The 26,523-nt window shown below is 45.3% G+C and overlaps 1 protein-coding gene across 1 annotated transcript in view; it reads left to right on the top strand.

Annotated features, from left to right (window-relative positions):
* Positions 1 to 14,965: 14,965 nt before the first annotated feature.
* Positions 14,966 to 26,523, top strand: part of Ntf3 (neurotrophin 3) — a 67,790-nt gene continuing 56,232 nt past the window's right edge. Inside the window, exon 1 of the mRNA XM_016006411.3 lies at positions 14,966 to 15,226. Coding sequence (XP_015861897.1) covers positions 15,209 to 15,226 — 18 coding nt within the window. The 5' untranslated portion in view covers positions 14,966 to 15,208. The remainder of the gene's footprint in view (positions 15,227 to 26,523) is intronic.

The following is a 26,523-nucleotide window of genomic DNA, read 5'->3' as shown; positions in this document are numbered from 1 at the left end:
CAGAGAGCTAACTACACATTATCAAACATCTCCACCAAGAGCCAGTTTGTTTGGTTTTAAAACCCTGCTTTCTCTCCCCTCTTCTTTCCTCTCATTCCCCACCACCTCCTCCCTCCTTCTCTTCTCCCCACTGCCCCCGTTTGCTCCTCTGCCTTGATTTTGGAATTATCTTATATTCTCTCACATCGATTAGCCTATTTTAGGGTATGGGTCCTCCAGGAGGGAATAGTGTAGGCATTTCACAGGAGCCAGATGAAGGGTGATGGAATATACTATATTCATCAGGCTTTACTGGAAGTTGACTAGAATGAGGACTAGACTTAGATCCTGGAGATGTGCAGCATCCTTAGAAAGGTACCCTGTTGCTGAGTGCCCATATCCATATCTGTAAGTTAGAGGAACTCAGGGGAGCTAGGCCCTTTTCTGGAAGTTTGTACATTTCACATAAGTTTTCAAATGCATTGATAACATCCTGTCCACCATGTCTTCTTAATTGTATTCAAACTACTTAGAATTGAAGACTTTCCTTTTTTACTCCAGATAGTATTAATGCATGTCTTACATGGCTTTATTAATGAGCTTTGCCAAGATCAAGTATATCTAATATCAACTATATTAGTCATTTATTAAGATGTTTAAGAAAATCATTTAAAAAATTTAACTTCTCTGTAGTAAGTTTGTTTTCTTCATCATTAATTTCAGCTCCTAGGTTATGATTTATTGCTTCTCTTTTTATTCAATTGGTCCTTTGTTTTCTGACTTCTTGAGATAGTATTAGATTAAATTAATTTTAGCTTTGATTCTTTCCTAATATATATTCAAGGCTATATATTTGCCTTTATTTTTTGACTTGGTTGAGTCTCACATATTTTCTTATTGTTTAATAGTTAGTTTAAAATGTTTAACTCATTGTGTGAGTTATACAAAAGTATATGGATTAATATTCAAGGTTTTTTCACTATTTGATATAGATTTGTCTCACATGAAAATTTAATGGATAATTTTAAACTGTAGAAATTTCTGAATCTTGCTTTGTGGTCCAACATGTGATCAATTTTAATTACTTGCTGCATATATGCTTGCAAGTAACTATTGGATGCCGTACTAGTCAGTTCCAGTGGTGTAACTAAAATTCCTCCCCAGCAACATCTATCCCTTCTCCTTAGGTCCCAAGAACAAATCAGGGCACTATTCCACTAAAGTTCACTCCAGGGAACAAGTGAGTTTGTTGGGCTTTCTTACAGAGCACAGGTGAAGGGTTACTTACAGGGTGCAAGTGTTCCTCCCCACGCCTAAACAGGTTGCACCCAAAAATCCTTACCCAGCAGGGATGAGGGCTTTCCCATAGTTACATAAATGCATCTCTGACTTTGGTCTTCTACAGCCTGTCTACTCCAGCCTCTTCTCCAGCCATGTGCAATTAAGACAGAGTTGAAAGCAACCGAATGCTCAAAGGAAGATCTCCTTACCCTCTCTGGCCCTCTACAGTGGGGTGCAAACTATCAACAAGCTTATTTGGAATCATCTTTTTCATAGATGAATGCCCCAAGATGGCAGTCATGTAGCTCATAGGACAGTCACTCATGACAAGTAGTCATAGTAAAACACCATAAACTATGTTACTTAAGATAACAGGAATATATTTTTCCACAGTTCTAGAGGTTAGAATTCCATGGTTAGGTTCTTCTGGCAAAGGCTCTCCTGGTTCCAAGTAGCTGCCTTCTCCTCATATGGTCTTACGGCGTTGGAGAGAAAGGGCTTCTTTCTGAGAACATCATCTAAATCTGCTAGCCCTTCAAAAATCTCATCTCCAAATCCCACACTGATGGGTGGGACTTCATCACAGGACACCGAGTTAGAGCTGGTTCACTTCAGTTCCACGCACAGCAGTCACAGTATTTTTAAAATGTGTTGCCAGTAAGTCAATATGAGTTGCTGAATTATGCAAATCTTTCATAACTTTACCATTTTTTTCTACTTGCTCTATGGATTTTGGAGAAAGGCATATTAAAGTCTTACATACTGTCATTTGGTTTTTCTGTTTCGTTTGTTGTCTTTCTTCTTTCTGTCTCAGTTTTGTTCTCTCTGTTATATTCCCTGTCAATACACATGTAGTACCAAGTGTTTGGGTTTTAGTTAGATCAAACTTTGTCCTGCATTCTCCCTCCTCCTTTCCAGTCTTGCTGGGCTATCGCATCTGGTGTCTGTATAGGGGCACCATCTTTCTTTGGATTAATGTTTTAATATTATATAGGGTTTTTATATACATTTGCTAGCACCTTTTGGGTCAGTCCTGAGTCCTTTAGACTCCTTTATCTCATTATATTCATTTATATATTAGTAAATAAATAGATAACTAATGAGTGTCTTTGGATTTGTCTCATCTGTACTAGGTTCTCCTTTGCCTCTTTCCTGGCGTTCTTCAGAATTGATTGATATTTTCCTGTCCTCTGGGTTGACATCTTAAACATTCCTCTTTTAGTCAATCTGTGACTGTCATAGAGACAACACACAAACTCAATTTTTTAAAACATTATTATTCATTTTATTTGTGTAAGCGTTTCTCCTCCAGTATTTATGTGTGCCAAGTGTGTTCCTGGTACACAGAGCCACAAGAGTGCTCAGACACCCTCTAAAACTGGCCTTACAGTGAGTCTCCAAGTGGGTGCTGTGAACTGAACCCTGAACCCGGGTTCTCTGCAAAAGCAGTAAATGTTCCTAACCACTGAGCCTTCTCTCTAGTACCCTAAACCCCAATGTTTGAAGTCTAATATGTACAAGTATTTTTATTATTTTCCAAAGAATGCAAGGATGTCTGGATCCTTCATCTATTCACAGCTCACGTGTCTTTCAGGCTATGATGATAATGGTGATTTAATTTTACAAGACACGGCACAGCTCCACTGTTAATACACAGTCATATTCCTCTCAAACTAAAGTTTTATGTTGCCTTCTGTCACTTTTTTTTCTCATCTCTATTTTTCATATGAAATCGTTTTCCCCATGCTGGAACAACTGCCATTAACATTCCATTACTGCACATCTTCCAATAATGAACTACTCAAATTTCAATAGTCTGAAAGTAACTTTATTTCAGCTATTTTGAAGAATATGTCTTCCTAGATAAAAGATTTGAGATAGCCAGCCATTTTCTGTTGTACGTTAATGCTCCGTTGTTGCCTCACCACCATATCTTCCGGCAGAAATTGAATATAAGTATGTTTTACCTTTGTGTTTTTCTTTCTCTTTTTGTTTTCAATGAATTTGCTACAATTTACCATAAAGAATGAGCTTTTCTTTATTTATACAAATCCAGTTTTGCTTAATTCCTTGGGTATGTGAATTGGTGTCTTTCATCAATTTTGGAACACTGTGATACTGTTTCATTGCCTTTCCTGGTGGGACTCCAATTACACATGTGTTAGCTCTTCACTCAGCGTATCATGTTTTGTGTTCTCATTTGTATTTACCAGCATTTTTGTGTCATATATTTGCCAGGATATTTTTTACTGATCTTCCTCCTATTGACTAATCCTTATTTTGTGTTATAATATAATAATAATGCTTAATTTCTGTTGGAGTTTTTCGGTTATGATATTTACATTTTGTTATTGTTTAGATGAATGTTTCCCCGAAGAGCCACATATTAAAGAATGGGTCTGAGAGTGGGGATAGTGGAAGGTGGTGAAGACTTTAAGGAGTGAGGACTAACTGAAGACCCTAGGTCACTGGGGAGCCTAACCCCCTCTTTGTTCATTTTCATGGTTTCTTGAAGTAAGCAGTTTTGTTCAACCACACACTCCTGCTGTGATCTGATGTCTCACCATAACCCAAGAGCTATGGAGATAGAAAATTGAACAGCACACAGTTGATTCTTATTCTCATTAAACTCATTATTTTGCTCTACTCAGATTTTCAACATGATAATTTATTTTAAAGTCTGTGTGTAGTGAATTCAGTATGGGACTACCCTGAGTATACTTTTGGTTTTGTGGTTTTTTTCTTTACACCTTTGATTATTTGAACATATTTCTTGATGATTCATAGCTAAGGATAGAGATTACATAGAAAGAATTGTACAAATCATTTGAAGCATGGTGTTCTTTTTTTTAACAATAAAGATTTTCTTTTGTCTTTAGCATGCAATCAGACTGAGAAAAGTTCATCTTTGGATTAATACCTGAATTTCTTCCAGTGTAAAAGTGTTTCTGCTGTGTTTGTTTCCCTGCTGGCACTAAGGGAGGCTTCTTGATATTCAGTACCAAGAGCTATGAAGTTTAACTCAGTGAAGTTTAACTCCAATTTCCATGTCTAGAACCTGGGGAGACTGTTCAAGGCTCATGTCCTTTGTGTGTTCTCAGCCACCACTTACAAATCGGCTGTGTGGTGAAGCTGACCCTCTATCTTCTTGCTCCTCCCCTTTCTAAAGCTCCTGGCCTCTCACATTCACATGTCTTTGGCTGCTACCTGGTTATTTCAAAATGCTCTCATTTTCATTCAACTCTTAATTGTGGGAATTTCAGACACAAGGAAAGGTTATATTATAGTGATCAGTCATATCCACAGACCAGACTCCACCATTTGAATTTTATAATTCTTGATTTCTTATATGCCTCTCCATCTACTTATCCCTCTGTTCACCAATTCATCTCATTTTTCGGTGAATTTCAGGATAAATAAAGGACATTTCTCTTTAAATACTTCTGCATGCATTTAATTAAGTTGAGTTCAATATTGCTTAATGGGTATTTCTCATTAGATGCAACAAATACATAAAATAAATTGCATAAACCTTAGATGAACATTGACTGTTTTGACAAATGTGTACATTATAATCTAAGGCTCTATCATTCCAGGAAGTTCTTTAGTACCTATTTCCAGTCAATACTCACTCCTCACACCACAGATGTAAAAATACAATATTTTTGTCAATAGATTCCTACTGTTGGCTACCATAGGACTTCCTAAGATTGACATTAGGAAGGCTAGAGATGGTTCAGAAGTTAAGACCATGTACTATTTTCACAGAAGAATCAAGTTTCATTCCCAGTACCCACACCAGGCAGCTCACATCCACCTGTAAATTCCAGCTTCAGAAGATCTAGTGCCCTCTTCTGGTCTCCATAGACACCTTCACTCCCACATGCACATACCTACACACAGGCAAACATATATACACACAATTTTTTAAAACTAGTTTAAAAAAGAATGGGGTCAGATATTTTCTATAAAATATCTTTAACTGGGCATAATATCTTTGAAATTCACTCTCATTATTCTGTGTATTGATAGTTTTCCTCATTATTGCTGAGAAAGTTATCTATTCCTCAACATCTAAGAGCTTGTTTTTCCTTTCCTCCTCTTATGGGTTTCTAACTTAATTCTATATTCATTCTTTGAATTGACTGGGATATGATCTCTGTCCAGCACTCAGCTTGTTGTGTTGAAGAGACCACACATCCTTTATGTGTATCTTGCACAAATCAGTGTAGCATTCTGCAAATGGCCATTAAATCAGAATTGCACTTGGACCACCTTTTTATTTACTGACATTTTTTATTTTTTTTTTTTGTTCTCATTTCCTAAAGAGGACTACTGAAAACTCAAGTAGGACTGGGAATTTTATTTTTCTTCCTCATCTTAAGCTTTTGCTACTTCGTGTGGTCCCAACCATGGCCTGCTCTTAAACTAGAAACCTAAAACCCTTTACCATAAAACAAAGACAAAGACAAAAGGAACTTTCACCCTGTACTGGTTTCTTTGAAATGTCAGTCCCTTTGCAGAGTCTATTTACCTTCACCCTCCAGTCCTGGGACATAGTTTTTAACTGCTGGAGAATTGGTCTTCTAGAGCTTCTGCAGCCATTCCATAAGTGGAACCTTCAAATCATTTTAAAAGTATTTTCCCAGCTTTAAAAGATATTCTTGATGGAAAGATTTCATGTATTACAAATTGGCCTCCATAGCCAGAAGTCAAGTTTCACAGTAAATTTAGTCGAGGAAAGTTTTATATCTCCACAAATAGATATAATGCATTAACACAACGTAAGTATCACTATTAAATTTAAAAATGTTTATCCATGCACAGCCCAAAATAGTTTTACATAACATCAGTGGCACAGACTTTGAGAAAGTACCCACGTACTGAAGGGATTGGGTCACTAGCATGTGAATCTCATATTCAGAAGGTATCTTGAAGACCAAGCTCCAGAGTTCTAGTCAATGAGAGAGAGGAGGGATTCTATGAGCAAGGGACATTGAGATCATGATAGGGAACTGTACAGAGATGGCTAAGCCAAACTCGTGGGAACTCATGAACTGTGGACCAATAGCTAAGGAGCCCCCATGGGACTGGACTAGGCCCTCTACATAGGTGAGACAGTTGTTTAGTTTGAACTGTTTAGGGGGCCCCTGGCAGTGGGATTGAGACTCATCCCTGGTGCATGAGTGAGCTTTTTAGAGCCCAGTGCCTATGGTGTGGCACCTTGTGCAGCCTTGGTGCGGAGGGAGGGGCTTGGACCCGCCTCAACTGAGTGTACCAGGCTCTGCTGACTCCCCATGGGAGGCCTAGCCTTGGAGGAGGTGGGAATAGGGGGTGGGTCGGGGGGGAAAGGCTGAGGGGTGGAAGGAGGGAAGAGAGGGGGATCTGTGGTTGGTATGTAAAATGAATAGAAAATTTCTTAATAATTAAAAGAAAAGAAAAGAAGGTATCTTGACAGATGAGCTAACCAAACAACCCTGAACCCCCTACACACATCACTTCAAGGCAGTTTTTGTTTGTTTGTTTGTTTGTTTGTTTGTTTAATAATTTATTTGTTTTTATTCTATGTGCATTGGTGTTTTTGCCTGCATGCATGTCTGTGTCAGATCTTGAACAGTTGTTAGGTGCCACATGGGTTCTGGGAATTGAACCCCAGTCCTCTGGAAGAGCAGTCAGTGCTCTTAACCACTGAGCCATCTCTCCAGTCCCTCGAGGCATTTTGATGCCTAAGATCACTCAGTGGCAGAGAACAACTCAAGAGCTGTGGAGGAGGCAAGTGGTTCTATTTTGGGAAATTCTGCATATCAGAAACACCACCTTTGACTTCACTTGGCATCAGCACCCCGGAGGTCCCTCCCACCTACCTGAGCCCCACCCTGGAGATCTTGTAGATCAGCCAGCTTTTGTTGGAAAATGAAACTAAAAGTTCTACCAAATATTCCTTTAGTAACATGGATCTTCTGGTCATTTTTTAAATATAAAGAAGAGAAGATGAAGAAGCACAAGACAACAATGGTTGAAGGTGTTGTTGCTTGGTTTTTTTTGTTTTGTTTTGGTGGGAACCTTCTAAGGTCATCTGATATAACTATCAACAAATTGACAGAGGTCATCTAAGGGGAGAGAGCCCCACTTATCTAAGGTTCTGCTTTGCTCAGTTGTAGTCATAGCCAACAACAATCTGAACATCTTAGATGGAAAATTCCAGAAATACAAAACTCATAAATTTGAAATAGCTTTTATGATAGCCCATTGCTCTGATTGTTCTGGTTTGTTACTGGTTATTAATCTTACTGGATTTTATTTCCGTGTTAAATTTTATCGTGGGCATATGTGCATAGAAAACAACACATGCACATGTACTTTGAGGTTTTGGGCATCCTCTAGGGGCCTTGAAATTCCAGAGAAGGGGGAAGGACCACTGTTGTCAGAAAGAGCTAACCCTATGTCACCAGCCCTAAGACAGCAGCCACTTCACGTTTAAAGCTATCTTTTCACCTCCTCTGATCAAAACCCTTCCAGTTCCCACATTAACCTTGCCTTCTACATTCTAAGTTACTCTTTTCATTTTTGGCCAGTAGTTCACAGTGAGAACAACATGAAGGAAATGAAACATTAAAATAACTTGCAATAAGTAAAAGAAGGGAGTAAACAGAAATGGCTGGAGATCAAGAGTGGTACACAGAATGTACCCTGGAGGAAACAGCCCTGCGTCTCTAGGGGCTGTATGGGAAGAACAGAGAGCATTCTGGGAGTCAGGATCATGGGTACCACACACTCACTGATGAGTCTGATTCTCTGTGTGTTCTCAGGCAAGTCCCTTCATTTTCCTGTATGATACTGACTTCCGATGTGAAATGGAGGACTGGACCAGGGAACTCTCAGGCTCCTTCCAACTCTAAAAGAATGCAAGCCATTCATGCGCCGGTTCCACATGGCAGCCAGTCTCTGTTTTCCAACTTGAGATAAGGGGTGTGGACCAGTGTGTCATCTTGTGATCCCCTGCCAGGTCTGATTCCATTGTCATTAACCACAAACTCCCTGCTAACTCTGGGAAAAAGTCATTGCTTTGATTTATGAATGTCTGTGTAGAAAACTGAGTATTTCCAATTCTGCTGTTTGGCTCTCCTGGTTGCTTTATCTGAAAGGTGTCCCTGGGGTCGGATGGGGAGGTGAACGGGTGAAGAGACAACTGCTGTTGTCATTTGCTAAGTGACTCTCTCCACTTCAAAGGATCTAATGTCTAATTTTTGGACTTGTTATTGCAAATTGCTTGTGGGAGAGCTCACAGAGTGAGAAAAGAACCAGTAGAGGTTTCTCATCCTTGTTTGGAGGCAGAGAAGAGGATGTGATGAAGCAGTGATGTGCAAACTGTGTGCTCTCTGGTTGTTATCTGGAAGCAGCTCCAGATTTTTAATCTTGGCCACAGGAAGACTTCAAATGCTGACATTTAAGTCTGTGTCTACACTGGACGGACAGACATTTGTATGAGTGACCAGTTGCTACTGGATAGGATTCAAATGGTAACACATGTGACAAAACATGCATTGTCCACAGGTTCAGGTTCAAATTGTATCGTTCTGGGTAGGCATGCACTTATTGCAGTCTCAAGACTCAACCACTTTCTTCCTCAATGTCTTGATTCTGAAAATGCAAGTTGTTTTGATTTAAATGTCTTTCCAACCATTGGAGCAAAGCCAATGGTCTGACCCCTGAGACAAATTTATGAGAACTCTGGCACGAAAGGCTTTGTCTAGCACGCCTGTGAGAGCTCTCTTACCCTAGCTGTCATGAACAGTTACGTAGGTGTGTCTTTCACAGTGAAACCAACAGGGTGGATGGCTCCATGCTGAAATCACTCTTTCTTCTGTATGTCAAGTCAGTGCCCTGGACACATTCACCTATCTGACCCATAGGTAGACTGGACCAAATCCCACTCACAGCCTCTATTGCCCTTCTCTCGTACTCCCAGACAACCTTGAGCCCTGACACACTGCTTCTAACATTTCTATAACACTCTCTTCTGGCCCCCACGGGTACTTGTTCATATGCATACACACACAGACACCCAAATAAAAATAAATCTAAAAAGAAGTTTGTAAAAGAAACTCTACATGACACAGTATAATAAGTACTTTTCTGGTTGCTGTGACAAAATATTTCAGGATTACTACTCTATTGTTATAAGAAGGAACTGAGCCTTAAGCTCTCTCGACCTACATCCTTTCTGATTCCTTCTAAGTGTTCAAGGTATTCCTCAGCTGACAGACATCTCTCACAGAAAAGACCATTAAGTTAGGGATTTAAAAATTAGCTGTCTCTATCGATTCAACCCTCAGGCCTCAACTGTCTATGAGGTTACACCAAAGTTCTTGGAGCCTGAGTCCATAGTGATCAAAAGCATTGCACATGTTTCAAAACATCTAAATTGATGCAACTTTTCCCTTTCATCCTGACATTTGGTGGCCTCTAAACACAACTAGTGGAAGGCTCAGGTTAGCATGCTCAGAGTGGATACAGCTCAGCAGTTGACTAGAAGGCTCGGGGTTTCTCCGTTTGCATAATCAAATCTGTGAAAAGAAACACTGGCATCCATGATAGAAGGACAGTCTATGGGGCATTTTATTGACCAAAGATGGAATTAATGGCAATGCCACATCTATGTCAAACACACACAGTAAAACTTTATGGTTCCTCTCCATGAAATATTCTGTTTATGTCACATGGGTCTAATCTAATGTTTTTTTTTTTCTTTTTGGTTTTTACATTTTTTTCTTCCCCTCCCCCACTCTCTTCCCTGTCCTCTTTGTCTCCTGAGACCTATTCCCTTTGGAAATGCATTAGTTACCTAGGAAACCTTAATGTCATTTTTTTAATGAGTGGAGTTTGGTACAACATAAAGCTAATTTATAGGGTGGTTAGGAATTCGTGTCGTAACTAGTGAAACAGGAGACTTCATTATGACTTCTAGATCCACCTGTGTGGCAGGGATACATACCTCCACTCTATCATTACGGGTAATTTTTTGAGGCCTAATTATAAATATGCATTCTATTTCACAAAGTGAGTTGATTCATTGTTGTTCCATGTAATGCATTAGATTGTTCAGCATAAGCCCCAGAACATAATTAGTGATCACAACAGGACAGCAACACACTAAGAAATCTATTAACAGTAGAAGGATGTGCTGGAATTTCCTCTTAAATGATGAGGTGATTCTGCCCCAGAGGCGAGGAAGGAATGAGGATTTTAAACCCTTCATCTATGTCTCTCATGAGGCCCACATTCAAAAATTAAATAAATTCTAAGTATGTCCACATCTTCATTCTGCTCATTTCCTACTGTCTGAGAACACACACACACACACACACACACACACACACACACACACACACACACACACACGAAGTTATATTAATGAAATATGGATGGAACACAAATAATAGGCATTTTTCTTTCTAATGACCGGCACACTCACCAGTGGGGGTGCCAAGACGTCAGTGTGAGGACTGCAGAACTCGGATCTGGGCTGTGCACTATACCAAGCACTGTGTGGTGAGTTTTAAATCACTGGGTTCATTTGGTCTTCATAGTGCACCTGTAGGGTGGACACCATTTCACCAACTCCAGATGGGCTTTGATCACCGAGGAACCCTGCCTAAAAACACATCTAGTAGGTTGAGGGAACAGCAACAGCATGAAACTCAGATTTGTCCGACTACAAAACTGACCCTTTCGATGAATTCTACTTCCTGGTCTCTTTGTGTGATCTTTTGTTTGCTTGAGTATTTTCTGTCCCTCTAAAGAAAGTCACTGAAAAACTAGGGAACTGAGTTTCTTCAGTGACTGCATGTAGGGAGGAGTCTGAGAAGATGTTAGAGTATTGTAATATGTTCACTATGTTGAAATTGGTCCTTGAAGCAAAGATGGGCTTGGAAGACCTCTTAGAGCTAAGCTGACTGAATAAGTATAGACACATCATCCAGTTTCCAGGGACAACTGATCTCCTTTGGGGGAAAAAAAGAAAAGAATCCCGGCAAATAATGTCTCATAAATGCTCCAGGACTTTTGGGAAGAGCTGCTAACCAGCAGGTTAACCTATATGCTTACTGCTTAACAAAGGTGTAGCTGTGTATTGCGTGGGGAGCCAAGATAACAGGATGCATCACATTCCCCTGACCCTAAGTTCCCATTTCTAATTCAAACGCCTTTTGCATTCACTTTGTTTTAGAACTGTAGACTTTCTGACTCCATCATCTGTGTGAGTGGGGGTGGGGACTGAGACCAAAAGCAAACATGGGGGCTCTAGCTAGTCAGCCCTAGTACCCTCCAGCAACACGCCTGATATTTAGGATCAGCTAAGGTATACCATTTATACAAAGGCAAGTAAAGGAACTGCAGTGAAGGCTACCATGTGAGCCAAGGCTAGCTGCACAAAGAAGCTTATCTTTGTCTCGTGTGTAGTCAGACAGGACCATGAGGTCCCATACATTCATTTCCGGGGTCAATATTTCACTGTGAGTTAACCAGATGCTATTGCTGCATGAGGGACCCTTTCCACCCTAGATAAGCATAAGGCATTCACTGAGCTGAAACAAGAGAAAATGCCATTTTCCAGGAGGCTCAGATTCATTTCCACCTTTTCATTTTGTTTCTGTTTTGCGTTTCAACCACACTGTGGCGCTATTACAAAAGATAAAGGTAGGCCAAAGGCAAGCTCTAGGAATTCGCCTTAGGAGAGAGTTGAAAGGGGGCTTTCAAAAAACTGAACAGGGCTTCTGCTCTCACAGACTGCTCTCGGGACCGGCACCTCAGATACAATAGGGAGAAAAGGCAAATCCTTTGACCCAAAGGTGCTGTCACAGGTTGGTGGCCAAAACCAGGGAGTCTGCTTAGAAAGGCCACTACCTAGCTAGCTAAGACAGGACTGTCTGTGGAGTGAGCACACTCCACAGCTTCTTGCCCTGTCTTCTCAAAACTCTAGCTATCTATAGGGCTCTTAGCTCTGGTCGTTCTGCAAAAAAAACCTCTCTATTTAGAAACCTGGGTTTGCCTAGAAGTCACTAGGACTCTGACGGGCTTTTATCTACCTGTAAGCGAGTGTGTCTTTCTGCCTCCTTTTTCTGCCCAGCATCCTCTTTAGACATCTGAGCTCCTACAAGTCCACGATGCCTTTGCATCTGCCGAGAGAAGGGAGGACCTTTAGCTTTTCAGTGGAAAGAAACAAGGAAGGAGAAGATTGACTGCCTGCTGGGGGAAGAAAATCCTCAGATAGGTCTTGCATAAAGAAAAGGACAACCGTTCTCCACATGGGTGGGGGTTGATGGGGGCGGATCAGTTCTCCTAGGAAAGTGCGTTTTTCCCCCCATGCTCTTGCCTGGGTCTCTCCCTGCTCCCCTCCCCCCTCAACACACACACACACACACACACACACACACACACACACACACACACACACACACACAAGACACCGCACATATTTGGCAAGATTAAGGTGTCACCTCTCATATTACAAGGCCTGTTGACTGCAGGCGGAGACAGACCCTCCTGCACCCTTGAGGTGGAAACAATGCACTCTCCCAGCCGTCGCCCAGGTCTGGCAAAGGGAGGCAGCCCGCCAGTGCACCGCATCTGCAGAACAAATCGGAGTCTTGAACTCTGCAGCCTTTTCTTCTGACTGTTCATATTTAAGCTTGCCCCTCTTAGACCCCTCCTCCCTCCAGACCGCCAGTGACCGGGGAGCAGCCGGCTGAGCAGCCCACACGTGTATTTAACCCGTTCCTCCCTGCCTGGCAGTCAAGCACCACTTTGGTTGCAGTCTGTGGAGCCCCGGGACCAGGAGCTTGAGAAATGAGCCCCTAGAACTCGGCCGGCAGCGAGACTGAAGGGAAAGGAGGGGGAAGCAGGGGGGAGAGAGGCAAGTGCGGGAAGTGGGGGAGGGCAGGGGCGGGCCAGAGGACCTCGAGAAAACCAGAACCCCACAGAGCACGCCCAAGCCAAACCTCCAAAGTGCTGTGTGGCAGGGCGAGAGGGAAACTCTGCCGCCCGATCGGATCCGGAGGAAGAAGGAGATATTTTGGCCGGAGGGGAGCCTTGAAGGAGGACTCAGGCCTTCTGAGGGGACCGTTGGAGGTGACGTCCTTGGGCCTCCGTGGGTGCTGCAGGCCATTTTCGATGTGGCAGCCCCCGTCAGCCAGGATAATGATGAGGCAGGTACAATCTATCTAGTACGCAGCCCCCCAGACTCTCCATCCTTTCTGGCCTCCCTTCGCCCTGCAGCTTCTCTTGGCCTCAACCGGTGGGTGCAATTCTGGTGCTCCTGGGTGTGGACCAAACGCACGCAACTCTAAGGAATTTTCAGGTTTTGAACCTGGAACCTTGCTGAACTACACTGCGGGTTGCTTATCAGACACTTTAATGGGAAAACAAGGAAGAGGTGGACTATTAAACCGCGCGTGTGAGTCAAATGTCCTGACAAGAGGCATCTTGGAGAGTGGTTGCGGTGGTGGGGGCAGGGTGGGGAGGGCGCTTGTACTTTGAATTCCACCTTGCAAGAATCGGGGAAGGAGTGAAGGAGCAATACTCTACTCTCGGGGTCTCCATTTCTCCTTACCACTAGGATCACTTCCCCACCCTACTCCCCTGCATTTCTCTTGGACAGCGATAGAGCAAAATCTAGATGCACTGACCATTGTAACTTCTGAGAGAACCAGCTCTGAACAAATGGGGTCTAATGGGTAGCTAAAATTATCTCCAAATAAGACCTCTGCCTGAGATCCTTTCTCAAATGAATCTAGCGGTTGTGGAAGAGAGCGTCGATACTTTCGGGAAGTCGGGAAGAGAGGTGTGTTGCTTGCCTTTTTTCTTCTGGACGAGCTGTTTTTGTGCAGAGCGGCGGCGAGTCCTGGGCGAGTGCTCAGCTCCAGGGGCCCGGGTCCTACTTTGGAAGGAAGGGGTAGAGAAGTTGGAGACTGCGTAAAATGCGGGGCTTGGCCTCATGCCTCTAGTTTTCTTTCACGCACGCGCCGCGCACGCAAACCAACCCCTCCCTTGGTTGCTCAGGACCCCCACCCCCACCTTACCTCTGTGATTTAACCTCCCTAGACAGCATGCACTGCGCCTTGGTCCCCAAGACTGGCGAGTTCAGTCCTGAGAGAGCAATTGTTCTTGGGCGGGTTCCTGTGGTGGGGGTGGGGGTAGTGGCGATAGGGGGTGGGGAGAGATTCAAAGCAGAAGGGTCTGAGGTTTGGAGGTAGAGTTTAAGGTTGAGACTCAAGCTTTCCTGAAGCAAGGGGCAAAAAAGGCCTTCTGCCTCGTTAAGAGAGAAAAAAAGAAAGATAATAGAATCTTAATAGAAAAAATTCAAAAAGAAAAATTTCAAGAATAAGACAGATCGAAGATACCAACGTGTAAAACATAATGATAAATTAAATGTTTTCTATGACTCCTCCCCATCTCTAAAAGGGAAATCAAATATAGGAGGTACTGGGGGATAGGCTATTTTGGAAGGGTTTGTTTGTTTGTTCGTTCGTTCGTTTGTTTTCCTTTAAAGGGGACTAGGAGAATTGACCCGGTCTCCCGGTTGGTCTCAAGAGCAAACTCCAAAGTGCTGGGGCACCGGCCTGCGAATCACGGCGGGCGGGGCTCGGGGGCGAGGGCTTGGCGCGGAAGGGGTTAAGGCGCTGAGCGCAGAGCCATCTGGCCGGGTTGGCTGGTTATAACCACGCAGATTATGTTCACGGGACTCAGAGTTGAAGGCTCCTCTCCTTACCCAGCAGCTCCGCGCACCGCCCCGCGAGAGAGCCCGGCACAACTTTCTTCTCTCTTTCTTCCTCTCGTTTTTCCCACCGCTGGGTAGTGGCTGCGGCAGGGGTGGGCGAGACTGAATGACCGAACTCGAGTCCACCTTTCTCTTCATGTCGACGTCCCTGGAAATAGTCACACGGATGCCATGGTTACTTCTGCCACGGTAAGGGGAGGTGGCGGGCACGCTGGGTGGGCAGATCCGGGAGGGGGTGGGGGATCGCGTGGGGGAAGATTTTTCTTGAGGATCCGCGTGGGGGGTCCCCAACTCTGCACCGAGCCCCACCCCCACCGTGCAACAAGCTTTTAACTTTACGGATCTTGTGCCTTCTTTAAAGTTTGCAGTGGGATCTGCCCAGGCCTAGGCGCAATCACCACCAGCCTCCTTCCACATGCACGCACACGCTCGCGCGCGGATATGGCTCCCCACCTCCTCCTCCTTCTAGTCCCCTGGCTGCCCAAGAAACCGCCCTCAGTCTGGGAAAGTGATCAGGTTTAAGAAACCTGCAATTGAAAAGGGAGGGAGGTGGAGGAGAGGGAAAATGGGGACCACGAAAAGGCAAGAAAGGGTTTCTGCATCCCCTGCCCCTCCACCTCATGCATACACACCTCCAGCCCTCCTACCTAGTTCTCCCAAAAGACTCCCGCGCATCCTATAACAAAAGGAGGCAGCAGACAAAACCGGGGCTAGGAAGAGGCCAGGATCCCGGCATTCGCCCTGCACCCCGCTGACCACCGGGCACAGTTCGACAGCTCCACGGCACAGCCAAGCAGGGCGTGGGCTGGGGGAGGGGACGCAAAGCTCTGGACCCGCGTGGTCACTTCTCAGGTTCGGGGAGTTGGGATTCCCAGCCCAGTAGTGCGTACCTGCGTTCGTGTCCCACACAAGCCTTTTCTCTGAGACGCTCCCCAGCCCCGGGCTACTCTGGCCAGCATCTACTCAACGGCTACCCACCCCGGGTCTTCGCGCAGATGTTGAAACAAGCGCTCAGTCCGCCAGTCTGGGACCCCGCCAGGGAACGGTGGGTACTGGGGCGGGGTCATCGGTAGGGATTTGGTAGCAGTTCCTCTGAGCCCATTTTAGTCGTCTCCCCAACCCCCGCCAGAGGTGGTGCAGGAAGGCCGAGAGCATAGACCCTCAGAGCTAAGTCGGAGTTAAAAGAACCCACAGCGGACTGTTTCTATTGCCACGGGGCTCTACACAGTGGTGGATACTTCTAATGAAATTTGGCACGCTTGGGAACTGAAGGTGCGGAATGGGAAGCTGGTGTGGGGAGCGAGCGGGGAGGACCGCTCTGCTTGTCGCTTTCGGGCGTGAGTGGGTGTGCATCCAAGAGGCGCTACTGCTTTGCGCAATTTTGGCGTTCTTCCGCAGCTCTCAGATGCGCCTCACTGGGACCCCAGCATCAAATGGTGTGGACGCAGTTGATTAGAGAAGTCGTAGGCGGGAATTGGAATCGAGGCTCGCGTTTTCCAGGTGGGGGAAGCACCCACCAGGTTGACCCCGACCTCTGGCGGCCGGCGGGTAGCAGGTTGAGAGTCAGAGTGGAGGCTGCTCTAGGACGCGGTCCTAGCCAGGGCAGGCTGCTAGCACGGAGAGCTGGAGCCCCTGAGCCGGGACTTGTTTATGAGTGTGAAGAGGTTGGGGGCGGGGACCTGCTGGGGGAGGAGAAGGAAGACTGTAAGGGTGTGTGTTACTCGCTGAGTCTGATGTTGGGAATTCTGCGGGTTACGGAGTGTGCTGGCAAACCTGCTTTTCAGTAAAGGGATGCCTTTCCTCTACAAGCCAGCGAGCGAAGAAATACCTAAGCACAGTGCCCTGAACGTCAGGATGAAAGTAGAGTGTACCAGAGGGGTGGCTTGTACAGGGGAGCTTTACAATCGGTTCTGTTTTCTAAATAGTCTGAACTTGACCAGCTTACTCAGCCTCTCCTGATGCTGACTGTTGCTCAAAGAAATTTGAGAGGTGGAATCCAGAAGATAGAGTCCAACTACCTCCGCCTTAGGCTCAAACAGACCCGAGTGTAGCGTTGGGAGAGTGGAGAAAGGGAGGGGGAAAAAGCAGGCTGTGGGCTGCTGTATCTAGCAGTATGTAGGGACAGAACAAAGTTTACCGGCAGCGTTCGCCTCCGGGAGAGCAAGTAGACTTGCGCTTTGGTGAGGACTGTGTAGAAGACTGTGTCTCTATGAATCGGGTCTGATTTCCCAAGGAGGGAGACTGATCCTTGGGTGGCCAGAGAACGACTGGGAGGGCCCTCTCAAGTCTCAGTGAGAGAGGGGTTGGGGGTGGGAGAGCAGGGAAAGAGGTGGAGCTCGCTCCAGCTTCCTCCAGCCCCCTCCAGCCCGGCTGGCCCTGGAGGGGTGGGGAGCCTGTGTGATGGGCATCTGTGTGCATAGCAGGAGATGAGAGCTTGTGGGAACATAGGTGTAGCTAATGAGAAATCTGCGCCTGCGAAGGGTGTCGGAGCTGGAGAAGTACAGTGTGCTGAAGACAGATGGCTTGTGCGTGCCTGCACAGACACATGGGGTGGGTGTGGTGTGGGAGGGCGGCTGGGCTCTGTGTGTGTGTGTGGAGGAGGGGGTTAAAGGTGGACATGTGTGGGAGCTGGACGCCTGAAGATTACCAAAGGGATGTGGAGGGGTGAGGATCTGAAGAGAGTGGAGTGTTAACTTTATGAGCATGTGCAGCCCTGGGATTTGACTGGAAGGGCATTGGGGCACATGGGAGATAAAGAAGTATAGACTCTGGCATTCTTGCAGAGATAGTGCAAGAGAGGGTGGCTTTTGTCTCTCCCCCTTCCCCGCCTTCCGGTGAAGGGACGGGAAAAGGCTTAGAATGAGGGTTGCACATTTAAGGGGAAAGTTCTTGTGTGCTGGCACAGGGTCCAGTGACAGAAAGTGCTGTGTGCACAAGACTCCTGAGTAAATGAATACATTTGCATGCCAAGTGGCAAGGATGCACATCGTATAATATCGTGTCACGGGCTCCTTTTAGTCGAAGGACACACTACCGCCAGTTGATTACTATGAAAAAATTAATGGGATGCCTACTAGATGCTCAGCTCGTTGTCGGGTGCTGGGACATGGCACACAGCCTTGGAAAAATTCCTTCTCCGTGCTCAGCTGACTGTTGCTAACTGTTGCGGTGGTGCCAGGAATAGGGAGTGCGGTGCCTGTTGAGGTTTCTTCTAGAGTTGGTCATGGATCAGGGGAGCCAAGGGGAAGCTGACTTGAAATATATCTGTGGCTTTGTCAGAAGGATTCGATAAAGGTAAAGATGATGGATACTTCGGTGGGTGGGAAGGGAGCTGGAGGGTGTTACTGCTGCTTAACCTGGGCACAGGCTAGGGTGGGAACTGAAGGTGATGCATTCCAGGATGGAGTGTGCCAGAATGAATCTTGGTAGATGGACCTGAGGAAAGATACAGGGATGCAAAGGACAGGCTGGGCCAGTAGTGTTTGCTCATCTTTGAGGCTTTTGCACTGTGTCTGAATCTAAAGCTACTCTGAGTATGTGCTGATGCTTTTGTCTGGGGGCTCGCTGGGGGCTAAAGCAACGATGAGAAAACTAGCCAATGGGGTGGAGAAATGTACGTGGCTATATGGCCCCAGTGAAGGAATAGGCAGTGTGCTTTTGCAGGAATTCTGTGGGTCTGGGGAAGGGAGAAGCTGGTCTTGGATGCTTAGACATGTGTCTTAAGTGAACAAAGGTGTGGTTAGAGGAAGAGCTGTGGGTCCCAGGGAGTGAGCACAAGGAGAAGCTCCTTGAGTTCACTGAGGTGTGAGCTAACTGGGACAAAGCAAGAAGAAGGTTATATACTTTATGGGTACACACATCTGCCCACCTGGGCCAGGTGACAAGGAAACCCTTTTGATCGTGGGAAGCCATCTGGGTAGGACAGTATTCGGTTAATGGCAGTCTTGCTTCATGAAAGTGGAGCTGTACTATTTTGAGGTTCTCCCTCAATGTTTCAGAGAAGTCCATCTCTCTGAGAAATAGCTGATGTTAGGCAGAGCTGGTGCCCACTGTTCTCTGAGCACAATAATGAGGTAGGAGACTCCCAGCTGGAAATGTCTGCATTTAGTCTGCCACTTTGGAACAGTGGAACTCTAAAGTTTTCTGATGTCTAGGACTCTCCACATCCCTCTCTGTAGAGTGACTGTATTGATGAGGACTGAGTAAGAAGGGAAATGCATTCCTCTTTACCCAACACAGCTCAAAGGAAGTAGTTGTAAAAGCTATACAGAGATGCAATCTACTTGGGCACAGGTGCGGGAATATGTCAGTCACTGGGAAAATGGAATCTTTGTCTGTCTGTCTGCAAGACAAGTCATAAGTCTGGATAGCAATCACATCTCCACTCCTTACCCACTGTAGAAACAACAACAACTTCCCATGGTTGCCTCAGTTTACTACTTATCCATCCACAAAGTGGAGGCAGCTCAACTTAGATTTTCATTTATGGAAGTCTGACAGGTCTCTGAATTACTCAAGAAGAGAGGCAATACAGAAATCAGTTATTAATTTTCAGAAAAACTTTATTTTAGCATCAGCTATGCAAACCACAATGACAAAACAAATGTGACTTTGAAAGCACAAAGCATAGTAATTGTCCTTGGCATAGCCATAGTTTGTGTAAGAGGGAAGCAAAGTCCAGCCGCCCTGCGTTTCTGTCAAGGTCTGTGTTTTTCTAGCCGATAAGTCCTTGGCAGGCCCCAGCCTGCCTGGAGAGAAGAACCCTGGGGCGCAGCGTTGTGAAATGCAGCATGCCCAGTGCAGCAAGTTGGGCACAGCCACTTTCCTCGGAGACAAGGATGGAGGCCCAGAGGCTCTGAAACATCCCAGTCCTCCCAGAAGTTAGCACACGCTGTCAACTCCTGGCTGAGAGTCAAGGCTCCCATCCTTGAGTTCAGTGGCCATAAATAGTCAGGAGCTAAGCTATTTCCATGAGGCACTAAACCAATTCTTTTGCTTTTTTTGGCGAGATTGGGCCAATTAAGTTGATTGGAAGAGGTCACTGCTGATGGGTCTCACATTCCCCAAGCAGGACAGGCCAGCAGAGTTTAATTACATAACATTTCCCATCCCTGCCATTGCACTCCCAGATGGATCAGATGTTCAGGCCTTTCCTCTTTCCTTCCATTCAGGATGTCTAATTGAGCAGGCTGCTTCTGCTGCAGGCTTCTCCAGACCTCTTCCTGAGCAGTTCCAAGGAGCCCACCCTAAGCAGAGGGGCTGCAACCCCAGGTGCTGGCTGCAAGTGAGAGAGGGTTTGGACCGACACGGAAGGTCGTTTAAACCCACCACTCTGTTTCAAGACCTCAGCAGCTGCTGTTGTACTCATTAATGAGGCAGGCAGTTTCTGACACTGGGAATACTGAACTAATGACTGTTGGATTGAGTTTTATATAAGACTGATTTTGTTGGAAAAGGACCAGATCTTTTACTGGAGAAAAGCCTATGACCCATGTGGGGTTGCTGATAAGGCCAGTGGATATACTTTGTGCGTGGGCAAGCATGTGGAGATGAGATCACTCTGTGTGTGTGTTTGTGTGTGTGTTTGTGTGTGTGTGTGTGTGTGTGTGTGTGTGTGTGTGTGTGTGTGTGTGTGTTGGAAGAGACATGAACACAGGAGCTGTCCTGGAAGGGCAAGAAGCATCATAGAGTTTATGTATATTGGTAGGCAGGTATATTGGTAGGTGGGAACTGGCTCAGTTTCCATTGTCATCAAATTGCTTCTCATGGGTGGGCCAACCATTTATTTATTGTGGAAAAAATAAGGACAGTTTCTTTCAGATCAGTTGAATATGGGGTTTGTGAGTTTTCAAGTGTGAGGCCAATGTCAACACTACCTCACCCTTCCTCATCCTTGCCTGGAAAGATTTCTAAGATCAAAAGGAGAGAGAGAGAGAGAGAGAGAGAGAGAGAGAGAGAGAGAGAGAGAGAGAGAGAGAGAGAGAGAGGAAGGGAGAAAGGAGAAAGAAGTATATGCATTCAGAATTCTCACTTTCAAACTATGAACATACATGTAGATAGTTCAAGAGTTTTTGACAGTTTTTTTTTAAGCCAACTTTGATTTTACCTACAAATACTTGGAGCTAAATAGAGATAGTAATTTCATGTGGTCAGAATACACTTGCTGTTTATTCATATCCTTATCTGTCACACTGCTTCTCTAACAGTATTGATTAGGAACCGAGGTCTCTGGGACTCTAAGCATACTCACAGGACAGATGTTTGGCTCAGAGTGGTTAACAGATTTTGACTCGAAATTTGGTGTGACCTGTTATCTAACATCACCAAAGAAGATATTTGAGTAAGTGATGTTCAAATGAAGCAAAGAACTAAATAGCTTACTGATCTCAAAAGACTTCATTCAGTCCAAGGTGATCTGAAGCAGCATGAGGCGGCAGATGGCCTGCTGACATGGAGGTAGGGATCAGGCTTTCAACTGAGCTCTGTCACTAATTAGCTGTTGCTATGTCACCCTGGACATTCTCTTCAGGCTGTGGTTTCCCTGACTATAAATGAAGGGCTTGAATTAGTAGACCTCAAAGCCCCGTTCCAGCTCCACCACCCTAAGATTCTACATTAATCCTGTCCTATCTAATCTTTGCTAATCTGCCTTACTTGGAGCGTGCCTTGGCATAGTCCAAGGGGCTCCTGTTTTTATCTTCAGGGAAAGGCAGAAAGGCATGCAAAGAATTTACCAGAATATTTTTTTTTTTTTTTTTTTTTTGGCCAAGAATGCTCAAGATATTGGCTTGCTCTATACAGTATGCAGTACACAGAGCTGATAATAGTTGCGTTTGGCTTTCTGGTAGACCTGGTGCTAATCATTCAGCAGCTTCTTCTCAAATACCTTTCATTGTCAACATTTCTAATAAAGATAAGTACCCATCTTTAAGACAATGATAGTATTGAGGTAGCTAGTGGGTGCCAGGCATTATGGCAAATATTATATGAACTTATCTCAATATCCCCAGATAATCCCGTGTGAACTGGGGACACTGAATTCATGTGAAGCTAAGGGATAGGTCCATAGTTGCACAACAGAATGCTGAATGTACTTTCCTTCCTGGGCCCAATGTCCACCAGATTGTGTTTTCTGTGTTCTGTGATGTTATCCAGGAGCTGGTTCTGTAGCCCTTTGCTGAAGTTTGTCACCCCACAGGATAGCCTGCTCCACCAGAAGCTTCCTTTTCATGTGCAAGACAAATGTTTAGGTTTTCTAGCCACCTGCTGGCAAGCATGTGTCCAATCTGTCAGAGCTTCCATCAGCCCTCTCCATTTACTCCCCTTACTGTTGACAAGGGAGTTTGCCCTTCCAGCACACAGGTATTGATTTAAGCCACAACTGCCTCCTTGTAAACTCTCGAAGAGTGGAGCTGGACATCTGGTTTTGATCCACACATCCATAAGAGGTGGTGGGTCCTGGCATTCCTGAGTCCTGGGATGAGGACTGCACAAACTGTAAACTTCGATGGAGAGCAGGATATCTCTTGAGAGTTTGGAAGACGCCTTTCTTTGATAGGCTGGAGAACTCAACCATTTAGACTCAGGCTTCGACTAGGCAGATTTCTTGCTGGAGGGTTGGGAAACATGAGTTGTTCTAAAGGACTGAGTCCCCAAGCTATGTTTGATACAGAGTAAAGCGGTCCTTCATGTCCTCCAGCCCTGGTGTCTGTCTCCACATTTCACTCTCTGGGCAGAAGTACTTGCAAGAATAGGGAAACAAAAGGACTTCTTGGAGGGAACTCTTATCCTCTTCGAAGGGTATGGCTGGATGATGCTCTTGATATCTCCTCTCCCTTATCTCCCCAGTACAACTCTCTCTCTCTCTCTCTCTCTCTCTCTCTCTCTCTCTCTCTCTCTCTCTCTCTCTCTCTCTCTCTCTCTCACACACACACACACACACACACACACACACACACACATACACCAAGGCCAATAGAGAGGTGACTTTGTTGTGTTGCTTGAAGGTATTTTCACTGTGCAGCAGAAAACACTGACCAAATGCCCATTAGATTGTTTTACAATATTTATGCTCCAAATACATTTATTTATTTTGTTTTAAATTTTTCACATTTAGGGTGATGCATTTCTTCTCTACAGAAGAGATATTCTCTCTCTCTCTCTCTCTCTCTCTCTCTCTCTCTCTCTCTCTCTCTCTCTCTCTCTCTTTAAGTGATTGCCAAGAACTTGAAACTTACTACAATTTACTGTTCCCTTCTGTTTCTAGACCTAAGCCTTCATCATTTAAAAATATCCTCCCTCCCCCTCTGGCTCCCCAGTGTCCCTTGAGGAATGTATTTCAAGTTCTCAGTCTGGGATTAGTTCCATCCTGTGTCTAGCAGACCTGTTCCTGCTGGTTTATAAGGTACTTCCACTGGGTTCAAGAGGGAGACGCAGCTGTAAAACTCACCTGATTCCCCAACAGGTGTGTCCCAGCACTGAGAAGTAGCTTGGCCAGCCTGACACCCAGTAGGTTATCTAGAACAGCTTGTAGCTTTTCTCCCTGCATAGGACTCAGACTAATGGTGAATTTTAAACAGAACCTTTTCCTTCCATGAGCCTCTGTTTCCTGGTCTGGAAAAGAAGGGAATTGGAGTCACTGGCTGATCAAAAGGAGCCTGAAGGCTGTGACTATTCAGATGTTCCATGGCTCTGCTGTTCCCTCTGCCTTACCATGGTCCATGCCTGGGATTTCCAGGTACTCCTTCTGGCCTGGAGTACTTATGTACAGAAATGTGGAGGGGGTGGAGGAGGAAATTAAGTTATGTGATGCCAGATAAGTTATTGAACATATGGATGAGTGAATGTTTATAGAGTGCTGAAGAAGCAAGCTTGCCAGATTTGTGGCGGATCTTGGATTGCTAGCTTGGAGCATAGGGGAGAGGTTTATGTGGGATAAAATTGTCTGTGGGTAGCTGAATTCAGTAAGCCAAATCCGAATGATCCCCAACTATGCTCTGTGAGACAGTCTTGCCTCTGACACTACCAGAGACCGGTTGCAAGTTAGACATCCAGGGTCTTGCTTTTCTTGCCTATTAAATGGCAGAGTTAAGAACTTGGATGAGTGCTAAAGTCTTTCCTGCCTTCTCATTAGACCGTGGGAATTTAGGGCTAGAAGAAAAACCTATATAGATGGATGGATGGATGGATGGATGGATGGATGGATGGATGCATGCATGGATGCATGGGTGGGTGGATGGAGAAAAGGACACTTTCAAATAGGTGTTATGGGAAATAGCCCGGTGGAAAATGGATAGGAGTGGTCAAAATATGCATCTGTTCTTGAGTTGGAGATGACGACAGAACATGTGGTGTGTATATTTGTGTTGCATCTGAATGCTCACCTCTCCATCTCCACCAACAATATTAAAATCATCCAATACATGTTTGTTTCTCCGTTACCTTCCTTGGGAAGCCTCGCTGTGTGCCCGCCTCCCCCAGAGCCTGGGGCTCCCTTCCCAGTCTTCTTTATGTTATAGCACTTAGCAGCCTCTGCTGCATTTGCATCCCTGTCTTCTGAGTAGAGGATGAAACCCTTGAAGAGGGGTCTGTCATCTTTGTGTTCACCAACACCTGGACTAGTGTCTGCCATGGAAATGAGTCAAGTGCATGTATGATCTTACGAGGGAATCATTGGTGAGTTCAGTAGTAGATGACACAGGAACTGGCCTCAGAGATGCGATGCACCTCGCCGAGGGCTCAAAGCTGTCTCCTCTGTGTTTCTCTTTTGTTTTGCCCCAAAGGTTAGGTCATAAATGCTGCCTGCTGACTTGCCAGGAAAGGTTTCTGGCTCTCCTTTGGACCCTGTCCCTCATGTCCTAATATACATAGTTCTGCATATCTGGGCTCTTGGTCTTGGGAACTGGGTGCCACTGGGCATGAATTAGAGTAATCCCCCTTAAGACACTCTGAAGATCTTAAGACACACTTAAGATCTGAATACATGTATAAAGATGATTCAATACATGTCCTGTTGGTGGCTCTATGCTAGATGTTAGAGAAGATGTACAGATGGATGAGGCTCTGGACTGGAGGGCTAGAAGTGGGTAGGGACAAGTCACATGATAACTGGGCTCCAAGAGAGAGAAAGGTGAATATTGAAGATGGAAGTCAGGCTCTCTGAGTGTGGATTTTTAATGTGGTGAACAAGACAGGGAGTCCTCTCAGTTCAGGAGCTGGCTGGCCTTCAGTTCTGTGTGGCAGGGGTTTTATTGCTTCTGAATTTCTGGTACCAGGCTGGGGTTAAGAGGAGGATGCTCAGAGCCTTTGGTTCTTCATGGCAATTGTGGTTAGTTGAAGAGGCAGTGCTTATGGGGATGTACGAGCTCACAAGATTACGTTTAGAAGTGTCTCCATTCATTGATACCAGCATGATGAGAAGGAAGTGGGAAGGAGGTGGATCCTCCTCAAGAATTGTTTTCCCCTGCCCCCTCCCTATGCATTATCTCTGTGGCCACTTCTCTCACAGGAACAGACTGCCATCTACTGTCCACTTCTGTCCTCTGAGTCCCTCCTGCTCAGCCAGCTCCTTGTCATCCCCTGCCACACATATCCCATTTTAATGGGTGCAGATACCAAGAAGAAATAGACAGTAGGTGCTTGTTCATCAGTTTCTGCAGAACTTAGAAGGAAGCCTTTCTAAAAACATAACATGTTAAGTGGTTCGCCTCTCTGCTTCATGACATGACATTTGAAGGGGACTGCCTGGCATCTCCCGAGTCTTCTAGGGCTCAGTGGCAGGGGTTCCAGGTGAAAGGCAAGGTCTCGCCATCAGTGACCTTGCGGTATCCTTGGGAGTACAGAGAGCTAGCCGGTAGGATGAAGTACCATGGGTCTGAAAAAATGCAGAGAACAGCAAGGACTGTAGTGGCTGTGGGGTTTACAGGAAGGTCCTTGAAGGGAAAAGATGTGTGGACATCTTGTCCTGCATCTCCACTCAGTAACCCGAATGTTAGGAAAGAGGGTCCTGGAAGCTTGTGGTGTCCTGCGATAGTCCCCGAGGCAGCCACTGTTTGACTTCCCTGGCCTGCAGGGGAGTTTGAGCACCCAAGTAGAAGGAGTGAACTTTTCAATGCTGCTCCTTTGTACCCCTTCTCCTGTCTCTCCGTGGCCTCTTTTCAAAATCACACCTGCCCAGTGCTGGAATCAGAGCTTCTCTTAAAGAAACTACATCCAGGTCCTGACTCAAGTCTAAGATTCCTCCATGCTAGAATTCATGTCCCCCCAGTAAGTATCCGAGATATTGCTGGTGTTTCCTTTAGGCTTGTTGTTTGTTTATTTGATTTTTTTTCTTTGAGACAGGACTTCTTTCTAGCCCAGAGTGACAAGGACTCACTTTGTAGCTGAGAATGGCCTTGAATTCATGGCAATCCTTCTGTCTCAGCTCTCAGGCACTGGGGTTATAGGCATGTACCATCCTGCCTGGCCTGTGTCTTTTGGTGGGGGTG

This window comes from Peromyscus maniculatus, chromosome 3 (genome assembly GCF_049852395.1).
Source record: "Peromyscus maniculatus bairdii isolate BWxNUB_F1_BW_parent chromosome 3, HU_Pman_BW_mat_3.1, whole genome shotgun sequence".
In the NCBI taxonomy this organism is placed as follows: Eukaryota; Metazoa; Chordata; class Mammalia; order Rodentia; family Cricetidae; genus Peromyscus; species Peromyscus maniculatus.
The sequence above is the reverse complement of the archived record's forward strand: the minus strand, read 5'-3'. Positions and strand labels throughout refer to the sequence as shown.